The sequence below is a fragment of the Haliotis cracherodii genome, unplaced genomic scaffold (assembly GCF_022045235.1).
Source record: "Haliotis cracherodii isolate W230 unplaced genomic scaffold, xgHalCrac1.p SCAF_8, whole genome shotgun sequence".
Lineage (NCBI taxonomy): Eukaryota > Metazoa > Mollusca > Gastropoda > Lepetellida > Haliotidae > Haliotis > Haliotis cracherodii.
In genome coordinates this window covers 29,734,330-29,746,584 of record NW_027266341.1, presented here as the reverse complement: position 1 = coordinate 29,746,584, position 12,255 = coordinate 29,734,330, and the positions used below count along the sequence as shown (strand labels likewise).

Sequence of the window (12,255 nt, the reverse complement as noted above, 5' to 3'; positions counted from 1 at the left end):
TAACCTGGAATCCCCACAGGGTAAATTACATATTTGTTTTTGACCTAAAATTATTGAATGGAAGAAAAAGAAAAAAGATCTACTGGCACAAAATTATAATTTTATTCGACATCTGTGAATATTTGGAACAGTAGAGTCTTAAAGTCTAGTGACATGCAAGTACGTACCGACGCAGGCAGCTCCATCATCCGCGGAGACGTACCCCTGGGTGTTACACACGCACTTGAAGGATCCGATAGTGTTGATGCAGCCCTCCTGACAGACACTCTCCCCCTCCATACACTCATTCACATCTGCAACAGAAGCCAGGGAGGCATTGACAGAGTTTTACTCTGTAATGTCGGATGAAGCGAAACCATGTTAGTCCAGACCCTGCCTCCCCAACACTGAGGCCACACTTTGTTAATTTTATGTTTCACAGATTTATTCTGGCTTTTTTCCGCACAAGGTCCGTTGAAATAAAAATGAAAATAAAAAAAAAATGTACTCTTTTATTTATGAATGAGTCATTCTGCTATAGAGTTAAAACTGCAGGTGGCCTCTTAATTCACTGATAGTGATGTGAACATAGAATTTAAATATAACGGACCGCCTCCGTGGTCTTGTGGTAGAGCGTCCGCTCGGAGAGTGGAAGGTCCGGGGTTCAATCCCCGGCCGCGTCATACCAAAAGACGTTAAAAGATTGTACTTGTTGTTACCCTGTCTGGCGCTCGGCATTAAGAGGCTAAAACAAGGACTGGTCGGCTCGGAGTCAGTATACTGTGTCTGAGTGGGGTATTCATGTTAAACTGCGGCATGGTATCTCAGTGTGCTAGCACTATAAATCGGCATCAGTCCAGACTATAACAAGCAGCTACACACATACATACACGTGCATGCACGTCGCTATATAAGTGCAATAATCTTGGACGCGATGCTAAACCCAATTTCACCTCACCTCACCTTTAAATATAACATTTTGTATTGTGCAAGAGGGTCACATAATAGAAACAATTTATTTATTGAGATATTACTCAGTGTCAATGTTAGGTTGATCCAGATTTATTTTTTTAATCCAGACAATTGAGAGTGGTAGGAAGAGTCACAATTTTCTAGAATGAGGAATATACAGGAATCTTAAATCCAATAAAACTAAGAAAAGTGTTTTCCTATCAGAAGACATGTTGCTAGTTTATCTGTATCCTTAATACTGTAAATCATGATATGAATGAATTGCCCCACCGTAATATGTTTCCTGCTGTGTATTCCCAATGACTGCTGTTATGTTTTGCTTCTAATTATACGACTGCCAAGAACCAGAGACCATATAATAGAACAAAGTTGCCTGCACGTTCTCTCAGATCAAAAGATCAACATCTACAGGTTGTGCCAAAGTCACACAGCAAAACACATGGCGGTAGGTCATTTCAACATGCTGGCCCGTTGCTATGGAACAATCCGTTACAAGAAATCCGAGAAACAGAAAAACTTACAAACTTAAATAAGACACTGAAAACCTGTTTCTTCTAGAAAGCCTTTGACTAGATCAATCATGGTCTTAGCGCATTTGAGCAGTTGTTAATTGGAAAATGTGCTATACAAATTCTTAACTTAATCTAATTCGTACACAACTTGAATATACCATTCATATGCAATTTGTGTCAACAAACTGACCACACTTGATATGGTATTTTGTGAGAAACACTACATCTTGCCCTCAGCCTATATACTCACTTCCAAAAGAAACGAAATTACCCATACATGTTGGTTAATATGTGAAGACTTACTCATATTCTAGAGATTTTAGATTGGTTCTTATCGCAAACAAACATAATGGTATGATGTGTGAACGGACGCTCATGAACGCATCACATGTGATGTCACAGATCCACGATTCGAGATTCACTATTTGTCTTGTGCAAGATAAGCATGTATAGTTTGGAAATCAGGTGCAACATATCCTGATAAGAATAAAGACACTGTGGTAACACTTGACTGATTGTTAGCTTTGTCATTAACTGGTACACATTGGTAACATCTCTTCTTACCGTACATACGTCTCTATATGTTTCCGTGGTTTGCATTCCTTTTAGCAGTGATAACATATTGGAGTTTGTTACGCATGTCATTGTTTCTGCCGACCGCCCCCGTGGTCTAGTGGTAGAGCGTCCGACCAGAGAGCGGAAGGTCCGGGGTTCGATCCCCGGCCGCGTCATACCAAAAGACATTTAAAGATGGTTCTTGTTGTTACCCTGTCTGGCGCTCGGCATTAAGGGGCTAAAAGGACTGGTCAGCTCGGAGTCAGTATACTGTGTCTGAGTGGGGTATTCATGTTAAACTGCGCCAATCTCAGTGAGCTAGCACTATAAATCGGCATCAGTCCCAACTAGTATGTGCAGCCACACAAACACACACACGTACATGTACGTCGCCATTTCACCTCACCTCATTGTTTCTGCCACGCGCAGTGAACCTGACATGACAATATACTCCAATCTGTCAAAAAAAATGTGTCACTTTATTTACGAGAGACCTTCATTTTTCTCATTTATTTCATCCTTACCCGAATTTCATGATCTACGGTAGCTGCCCCTGAACAAGCATGACATTTTCCAACTCACCTATGCAGGAGGTCTTGTTCCAGGACAGTTTATATCCATACCGGCATCCACACTCAAAGGATGCGAGTGAGTTGATGCAGATCTGGTCACACGGCGGATCAAAGGCTGAGCATTCATCAAAATCTGACACACAAAAAGATGATAAAGTCATGACAAAAGCTATAAACACATTACTGTATTCGACGTAATAAGCACCAAGGGTGCTCTCAAAATTAGATAGAGAGGGTTCTTATTAGAATATAATTTTGTTGAAAGCGTTGATAGATCGTAAATTTGTGGTTTAGGCTGACAGCCTGAAATGATACAAAAGAAAAGTGTGCGTATTAGACACGCCAGATATATTTTTCCAGAATTTAATTTCCCGTAATTAAGGGTGCATATAACACACGAAGGGTGCTAATTGGGATTTTCACTAACCAATATATTAGCAAATGTCGCCTTGGGCGCTTATTAGAGAGGGGCGCTTATTACGTCAAATATGGTAACACATTTATTACTGAATGTAAGATAGCTACGCGATAAATCGCAAAAAACAATGAAGAACGAAGCTTGGTTTATATTACAATAAAACATTGTTCTAACATGACGTCGTTTCTGGAGATTCAAACATGCGCTCTCAACCTGATGACGTCATATATTGAACGACGTTACTTTTCAGAGGGAAGTGTCCAGTGAGTTGTTCCCCATAGATGTAGCTGGGCTGGACAAAAAAACACGATTGACGAACGATCGCATCCAAAAGTGGGAGAGATATGACAATTGGTATTAGGAGAAAGAGTATAGATGATCGACATGAGGATTGTGAGAATATTACAAACTTAACCCACCTGTTCGTAAAATGAACTTTTCCGGCATTTTCGAGGTCGGGTTCCATTCAATGAGTCATCATTAATCAAATTTGTGTAAATATTTTTAAAGCTTGTACATTACATCAATATCCTTCAAGAGGCTGTACGTAATGTTGATATCTCATATGAAAAACCCCGACTTGTTTATTTATAATTAGTTTTGTCATGTTCAGCTGTGGTGGCCTGTGGTCTGTGGACAGTGCACACACCACAGGCAAAGTTACGCTATGACATCAGTTGGATGGGTTACCATATTTGGCAGCTGGACTCCCTGAGAGTTTCTCGAGCTAAGAGCCTTCCCAACACGGAAACACATGTAACACATGTTGTGTCTCATTTGGAAAGAGCTTGAAGCATGCCCCTGTTCACCCAGCAATGAAGGATTGGATGGGAGATGGTGTTTATGGTGTGGTGTGTATCTCACTGTTAAACTAGCACCTCCTGAAGCAGCTTGGGTTGCATACTCCCCAGGGAGCTGATAATGAAATTAGAGTAGTAGTAGTTGTAGTAGCAGCAGTGGTAGTGGTAGTGGTAGTGGTAGTGGTAGTGGTAGTTAGTAGTTTTGTTTGTTTGTTTGTTCGTTTGTTTGTTGTTTAACGCCACAATATTCCAGCTATGTGACAGCGGTCTGTAAATAATCAAGTCTGGACAAGACAATCCATGATTGACATCAGGAGCATCGATCCACGCAGTTGGGATACGATGACATGCATCAACCAAGTCAGCGAGCCTGACCACCCGATCCCCTTAGTCGCCTCTTACGTCAAGCATAGTCGCCTTTTACGACAAGCATGGGTTGCTGAAGACTTATTCCAACCCGTATCTTCATGGGTCGGTAGTAAGTATTGGTAGTGGTAGTGGTAGTGGTAGTAAACTGCAAATATTTTGTCATGTTTTGGGCATGACATTGTGATTATCAGATTGTTTACAATGGGGAAATAGCTATCAACTTCTTCTTGTGGGGGTACCCAAAATATACTTCAGTAAAGGTTAAATGCTGTGTTTGATTAAAAGTATTCTTATTTTTAACATCTTTTTGCATGTAATATTGTTTGATCTTTATTCATATAGAAATTGAACCTAAAATCACCATTTTTCTATTTCATTGAATGAATAAAACAAAACATAAAACTAGTCTGTCCCTATGGGGTTTTGTCATTATAATATTTGTATTATGCGGAGGTACCTTTACTGTGTCTGTCACCGCTTACCTACACACGTCCTGAGGTCAAGGTCAAGCTGGTAGCCTTGAGGACACAGACACACAACACTTCCCTCAACGTTCTCGCACCCATGGGAGCAGTACCGGGGGTCCTCACACTCGTTGATGTCTGGAACATGCCAGGCAAGCTGTAGGCGCCAATAGTTCTGGTCAACTAATGGTAAAAAGTTGTCTCAAAACACTTCAATTTCATGTATGACTTAAGATGTACCTTGACAAACTGATACAGCCTCTTTCGTCACACCTGTAGCTAGTCTTACCTTGACAAGTGTGCTGGTCCTCCATCATGATGTAGCCATCTCCATCACATTCGCAGTTGTAGGAGCTGTCGGTGTTGATGCAGATGTGGTTGCAGCCACCTTGGTTCACCGCACATTCATCAATATCTACAGGCACAATATATATGTTTTGGTTTGTTGTTTAATGCTGCACTCAGCAATATTCCAGCTATATGACGGCGGTCTGTAAATAATCGAATCTGGACCAGACAATCCAGTGATTTACATCATGAACATCAATCCACGTGTAGCCGAACGTGGTATTTTGTTGTCCAGCCACTGGACTGCTAGTCAAAACATGAGGCAGTTCTTGGATGATGATGATATTTATTTCTGTGTAGCAGATGGTGGGAGGGAAGCTGTAAAGAAGAGTCCTCCCTCCATAAAGAGTTCATGCAGAATTGTTATAATTTAACTTAAGCCAAAAAGGAAAAAGATTAATTTATATGGATAAGTGGGGTAGCAAATGGTTCAAGCACATGGTTGAAGACCATGTGCTTAATTAATGTAACACAAAATGTGTGAACTGGCAAATATTTAGACAAATTAAATAATAATGCAATTAAATATATTTTACTTTAATGAAAAGCTGTGATACCCTTTCTATGAAAATATTTGTTTCCAAAGCAGGATGGAAAGAGATAAGAATATTGAAATGTTTCTCACCTGGAAAGAAGAGCCCTCCCTCCATAAAGAGTTCATGCAGAATGCATGAGGAGGGCAGGTGAGAAAGGAAGTTTAAAGAAGTGGACAAAGGGCCAATCAGAAGAAAGGTAGCATCTGACAGGTATTAAAGGAAGTCAAGATGCATCACAATCACATGAAGTGGTGGACATATCTGAAAATAGTTTGGGGGAAGTCCAGCTGGAGAAATTACAGAGGCTGCAAAAGGGTATCAAGGTTGATGTTAGTTGGCTGACATTCAACTACAGACAAGGACAACATATAATGAACACTGAATGAAGTGATAGATGAAAATGTATATATGTATATAATGAATACTAGCTACAGGGGGTTATAAGTGGGTGGTACTTATGTGGCTATAACTCATTCAGAGTTAGTACCACCACCCGGCTACACACGCAATTGGGATCGATGACATGCATCAACCAAGTCAGCGAGCCTGACAACCCGATCCCCTTAGTCGCCTTTTACGACAAGCATAGTCGCCTTTTACGGCAAGCATGGGTTGCTGAAGACCTATTCTACCCCGGATCTTCACGGGTCCACAATATATATATACTAATCAGAAGAAGTTTAAGAACATCTCTTTTTTTCATATGACTATAGTAAATTTTTTGTGGCCATGACAGATTAACAATAGCCATATGAAAAAGTTGGTCTTCTTTAACTTATTGTGAGTAGTACACAGTCAAACACCGATGTGTTGAAGTTGAAGGGACCTACGTAAATACTTCGAGTTTCCCGAGGTTTGACACAGCTGAAAATGATAAATAAAGAAGGAACATGCAAGATAAAAGCTTTTACTTTGAGACAAAGTTTGACACATCAAACTTTGACACAATGGTGTTTGACTGTATATGATATTCTATCATGACTTTGGACAATACTGATTGGTCAGCTGGAGTTTTCAAATCCAGCATGTGTACTCAGAGATGGGCAGTACTCGGAGATGGGTACTTCTCGGAGATGGGTAGTACTCAGAGATAGACAGTACCTAGAGATGGGTAGTACTTAGAGATGGGTAGTACTTAGAGATGGGTAGTACTCAGAGATAGACAGTACTTAGAGATGGGTAGTACTCAGAGATAGACAGTACTTAGAGATGGGTAGTACTCAGAGATAGACAGTACTTAGAGATAGACAGTACTCAGAGATAGACAGTACTTAGAGATGGGTAGTACTCAGAGATAGACAGTACTTAGAGATGGGTAGTACTCAGAGATAGACAGTACTTAGAGATAGACAGTATTCAGAGATAGACAGTACTTAGAGATGGGTAGTACTCAGAGATAGACAGTACTTAGAGATGGGTAGTACTTAGAGATGGGTAGTACTCAGAGATAGACAGTACTTAGAGATGGGTAGTACTTAGAGATGGGTATTTCTCAGAGATGGGTAGTTCTCGGAGATGGGTAGTTCTCGGAGATGGGCTGAGATGGATTTAGGCCTGAGAGACAATATTATTTTTGGTTATTTGACTCAACAGGAATAAGAAATGACTTAACAAATCTTAAATCTTCAACTTTTTCCACATTTATGAAACTTAGGGCAGATCTGTGAAAAACTAAAGCCCTGGTGTACATATCTCCTGAATCGAGCACATACCAACACAGTTGACTTTGTCTGCTTCTGATGTGTATCCCGGCGGGCAGTCGCACTGGGCGCTGCCTGGCTGATTGATACAGCCATACTCACAGTAGATCTCCCCCAGAGAACACTCATCACGATCTGCAACACAGCATGGGTTACAGTGAAACAGTTTCTACCAGCTGCCTCTCGGAATACCACATAAGGGTCATCTCATTTATAGGAAGAGCAGTGAGATTGGTCCTAGGAATGTATCATATTTATCTGCTCCCAACCCTATCCATTTGATGTATCATATTTTCATAACTCTCCTAATTTTTTTCATTACCCCCCCAAGTCCCCAATGTTCAAATTTAAACCTTAGTTATTTGAAAATATAGAACTGTGACATTTTTTATGGTCCCTCCCCTCACCATTGGTGATAAATTTTAATGCCCCCCTCTTTCTCCTGCATCACGTTTTCATAACCATCTCCAATCTCACCGTCCCCCAATTCCCCAATTATGAAATATTAGTGGGGCACTGCGATGTCACATGATGCAGTATAGGCATGTCCTTCTGTAGTGTAATAACAATATTTGTATTGATATTCTCTTTGTTTACTGGTACAACATCAGTATCGAAATATCAAAATTTCCATATTATCAATCCAAGCTCTTACAAGTGAAATGTGTTGTTTGTGACGTACCTATACAGGGTATGTTGTATGGGGGGTCTCCTTCAAACCCCGGCCGACACGCGCAGTCAGCGTGAGACTGGGCGAAGCGTGAGCGGAGTTGCGACGAGACGATGGAGTTGGCTGGGCAAGGGTGACATGCTCCATCAGCCCGGCTGTAGTACTCATCCTGCTCACACTCTGACACAAGCAACAACTCAGGTTACTCACACACACGCAAACATGAAACAAGGACACATAACATCGTTTCAAATTGTGAGTAAATCTCATGCAGGTGCCGCTTGCTTCCAGAACCTCTTTTGAGTAAGGTTTGTTTGTCTGTTGTTTAAGGCCGCACTCACCAATATTCCAGCTAATATGATGGCACCTGTATGGACCAGACAATCCAGTGATGTACTTCATGAGCATTGATCTATGTAATTGAGATATGATGACATGCATCAACCAAGTCGGCAAACCTGACCACCAGATCCTGTTAGTCATCTCTTACCACAAGTATAGTCGCCTCTTACAACAAGCATGGGTTGCTGGAGACCAATTCTAACATGGATCTTCACAGGGGACAAGCATGGGTTGCTGGAGACCAATTCTAACATGGATCTTCACAGGGGACAAGCATAGGTTGCTGGTGACCAATTCTAACATGGATCTTCACAGGGGACAAGCATGGGTTGCTGGAGACCAATTCTAACATGGATCTTCACAGGGGACAAGCATGGGTTGCTGGAGACCAATTCTAACATGGATCTTCACAGGGGACAAGCATGGGTTGCTGGAGACCAATTCTAACATGGATCTTCACAGGGGACAAGCATGGGTTGCTGGTGACCAATTCTAACATGGATCTTCACAGGGGACAAGCATAGGTTGCTGGAGACCAATTCTAACATGGATCTTCACAGGGGACATGCATGGGTTGCTGGACACCAATTCTAACATGGTTCTTCACAGGGGACAAGCATGGGTTGCTGGAGACCAATTCTAACCTGGATCTTCACAGGGGACAAGCATGGGTTGCTGGTGACCAATTCTAACCTGGATCTTCACAGGGGACAAGCATGGGTTGCTGGAGACCAATTCTAACCTGGATCTTCACAGGGGACAAGCATGGGTTGCTGGTGACCAATTCTAACATGGATCTTCACAGGGGACAAGCATGGGTTGCTGGTGACCAATTCTAACATGGATCTTCACAGGGGACAAGCATAGGTTGCTGGAGACCAATTCTAACATGGATCTTCACAGGGGACAAGCATGGGTTGCTGGAGACCAATTCTAACATGGATCTTCACAGGGGACAAGCATGGGTTGCTGGAGACCAATTCTAACATGGATCTTCACAGGGGACAAGCATGGGTTGCTGGAGACCAATTCTAACCTGGATCTTCACAGTGGACAAGCAATTTTCTCATGGTAGCCTTTGAGTAAGACTCCTACACCGTCATTCAGGAATGCATGCAAGTGAAGAGTTACCTTCCCTTGACAAGAACTCTTGAAGGCATTTTTACTCTCCACAACTGCTCACCGCTCGACCGATCTGTACAGCATGTTTCATCTAGAAATATTCAACGGTTTGGGAGCTCTGGTCTTAAGAGCACTACCCCCTTGTTTGGTAAAGACCAACTAGTAGTCATGAAAACATAAAAAAAAAATCCCAAATCATCAAAAGGCACCGACAGAGGAGAACAGATGGACAGGTGCACATGTTGATCGCTACATCAACACTGTTACACGTACAACAATTCTATAGTAATGTGAAATTAGATGATATAAAACTATGAGAATGGATACCAATGTGGCCCTTCAGCTAGAGGTCTTATGAGTATATGATTTCTTTTTCCATTTTATTACAACTATTGATACCACTCATATCAGCATCAGAAATTGGCACTAAAGTACTCAAGGAATTGGAAAAAAACTGTTTTTCTCAATTTAAAAATTGACACAAAGTGTTACGTCGCTGTTAATACGAAATAACAAAACAACTCGAAAAGTACTAGTCTGGATTTGCTAGTTTGATCTCAGTGAACAATACAAAATGTACTTTACAGGAGGTAATTTGTCGTCACTTTCAACATTCAAAAATAAAACTAAGTCCAAATTGACATAGCAGAAACAGACTATAGGCATTATGCACCTGTTCTCACCTGTCGTCAAGGTGTCATAGGTCATGGACATTCACCTTGATCTACTTACACCTGGTTATGCCCTGTTTCACAATACTCTGTTTTATTCACATTTTTACACACTTTTACTTGTAAAAAGGCATAAAAACCTTTGATACGCTGTATTTGTGCCAAGGCCCAATTAGTACTAATTGAGTTGTTTGAATATTTACATATTTTGTATATTAACTGCATTTATTTAAGATCTGAGGTCAAAAAACAGTTTTTTTTCATTTCTGTGAGTACTTTAGTCCTGTAGTCCTTGCCAGTCTGCCCAACAGTTAGGGCATCATAAGGGCACTTTAGCTGAACTTTGCCATTTTTAAGAGTTTTGCTTTATGTCATCATTGTAAGGACCAGTGGACAGAAAATGTTCTACCCATGTCAGTATAATTATTTGAATATGTCATTGATATATTGCCTTGGGGCCTTTGACAATTGCAATGCATTGATAGGTTGATCAGTCTTTACAACTCATTGTTACATTGAGGATACATGGTTCATGAACTGAATTCTTGTTCTGTGCACTTTCTTAATATGCCATGCCAAGATTTAGGAGGTGAAAACAAATATACAGTGTTTATCTTGGACAAGGGAAAAAACTCAAACATTAGTGACAAGAGCTTGAGTCTGACTGCCCACTCCAGTCAGTTTCCTCCTACGGCCTGCATAGGATCCTGAGGAGCAACTCTAAATTGGAATGCCCACTGGCATAAGGGTGTACGAATTTCAAGATTTGATTCAAATGCCTGTTGGTAATAGATCTTTCAATTGTACTTGCTACAAAGAAATTGGATATATAAAACTATAGAATTATCATGAGTGAGTGAGTATGGTTTTACGCCGCTCTTAGCAATATTCCAGCAATATCATCGCGGGGGACACCAGAAATGGGCTTCACATATTGTACCCATGTCGGGAATCGGACCCGGGTCTTCAGCATGACGAGCGAACGCTTTAACCACTAGGCTACCCGACCGCCCCAGAATTATTATGAATATGAACGAAAATTTCGTTGAGAGTAAATAACAAGTGGGTTTTACCTGTGCAGGTTATGTTGTCCTTGGCAACCACAAAGCCATCCTGCAGGCATTCACAACTGTAGTATCCTGGTACGTTGACACACTGGTCCTCACATTGGTCGGCCTCGATCGCACACTCGTCAATATCTGTCATCACGTATCTATTAATTACTGCATGCGACACTCCTCAATACTTGTCATCACCGTATCTATTAATTACTGCATGCGACACTCGTCAATACTTGTCATCACCGTATCTATTAATTACTGGATGCGATACTCGTCAATATCTGTCATCACCGTATCTATTAATTACTGGATGCGATACTCGTCAATATCTGTCATCACCGTATCTATATCTATTAATTACTGGATGCAACACTCGTCAATATCTGTCATCACCGTATCTATTAATTACTGGATGCCATACTCGTCAATATCTGTCATCATCGTATCTATTAATTACTGGATGCGACACTCGTCAATACTTGTCATCACCGTATCTATTAATTACTGGATGCGACACTCGTCAATATGTGTCATCACCGTATCTATTAATTACTGGATGCAACACTCGTCAATATCTGTCATCACCGTATCTATTAATTACTGGATGCGACACTCCTCAATATCTGTCATCACCGTATCTATTAATTACTGGATGCGATACTCATCAATATCTGTCATCACCGTATCTATTAATTACTGGATGCGACACTCGTCAATATCTGTCATCACCGTATCTATTAATTACTGCATGCGACGCTCCTCAATATCTGTCATCACCATATCTATTAATTACTGGATGCAACACTCGTCAATATCTGTCATCACCGTATCTATTAATTACTGGATGCGACTCTCGTCAATATCTGTCATCACCATATCTATTAATTACTGGATGCAACACTCGTCAATATCTGTCATCACCATATCTATTAATTACTGGATGCAACACTCGTCAATATCTGTCATCACCATATCTATTAATTACTGGATGCGACACTCGTCAATATCTGTCATCACCATATCTATTAATTACTGGATGCAACACTCGTCAATATCTGTCATCACCATATCTATTAATTACTGGATGCGACACTCCTCAATATCTGTCATCACCATATCTATTAATTACTGGATGCAACACTCGTCAATATCTGTCATCACCAT

General features: G+C 40.9%; 1 protein-coding gene across 1 annotated transcript in view; it reads right to left on the bottom strand.

Annotated features, from left to right (window-relative positions):
- Positions 1-12,255, bottom strand: part of LOC139449622 (fibrillin-1-like) — a 109,480-nt gene that overhangs the window by 31,184 nt on the left and 66,041 nt on the right. The window contains exons 11-17 of the mRNA XM_071231098.1: positions 11,104-11,229; positions 7,908-8,075; positions 7,238-7,360; positions 4,931-5,056; positions 4,660-4,779; positions 2,601-2,723; positions 168-293 (exon numbers count right to left, since the gene is read on the bottom strand). Coding sequence (XP_071087199.1) covers positions 168-293; positions 2,601-2,723; positions 4,660-4,779; positions 4,931-5,056; positions 7,238-7,360; positions 7,908-8,075; positions 11,104-11,229 — 912 coding nt within the window. The remainder of the gene's footprint in view (positions 1-167; positions 294-2,600; positions 2,724-4,659; positions 4,780-4,930; positions 5,057-7,237; positions 7,361-7,907; positions 8,076-11,103; positions 11,230-12,255) is intronic.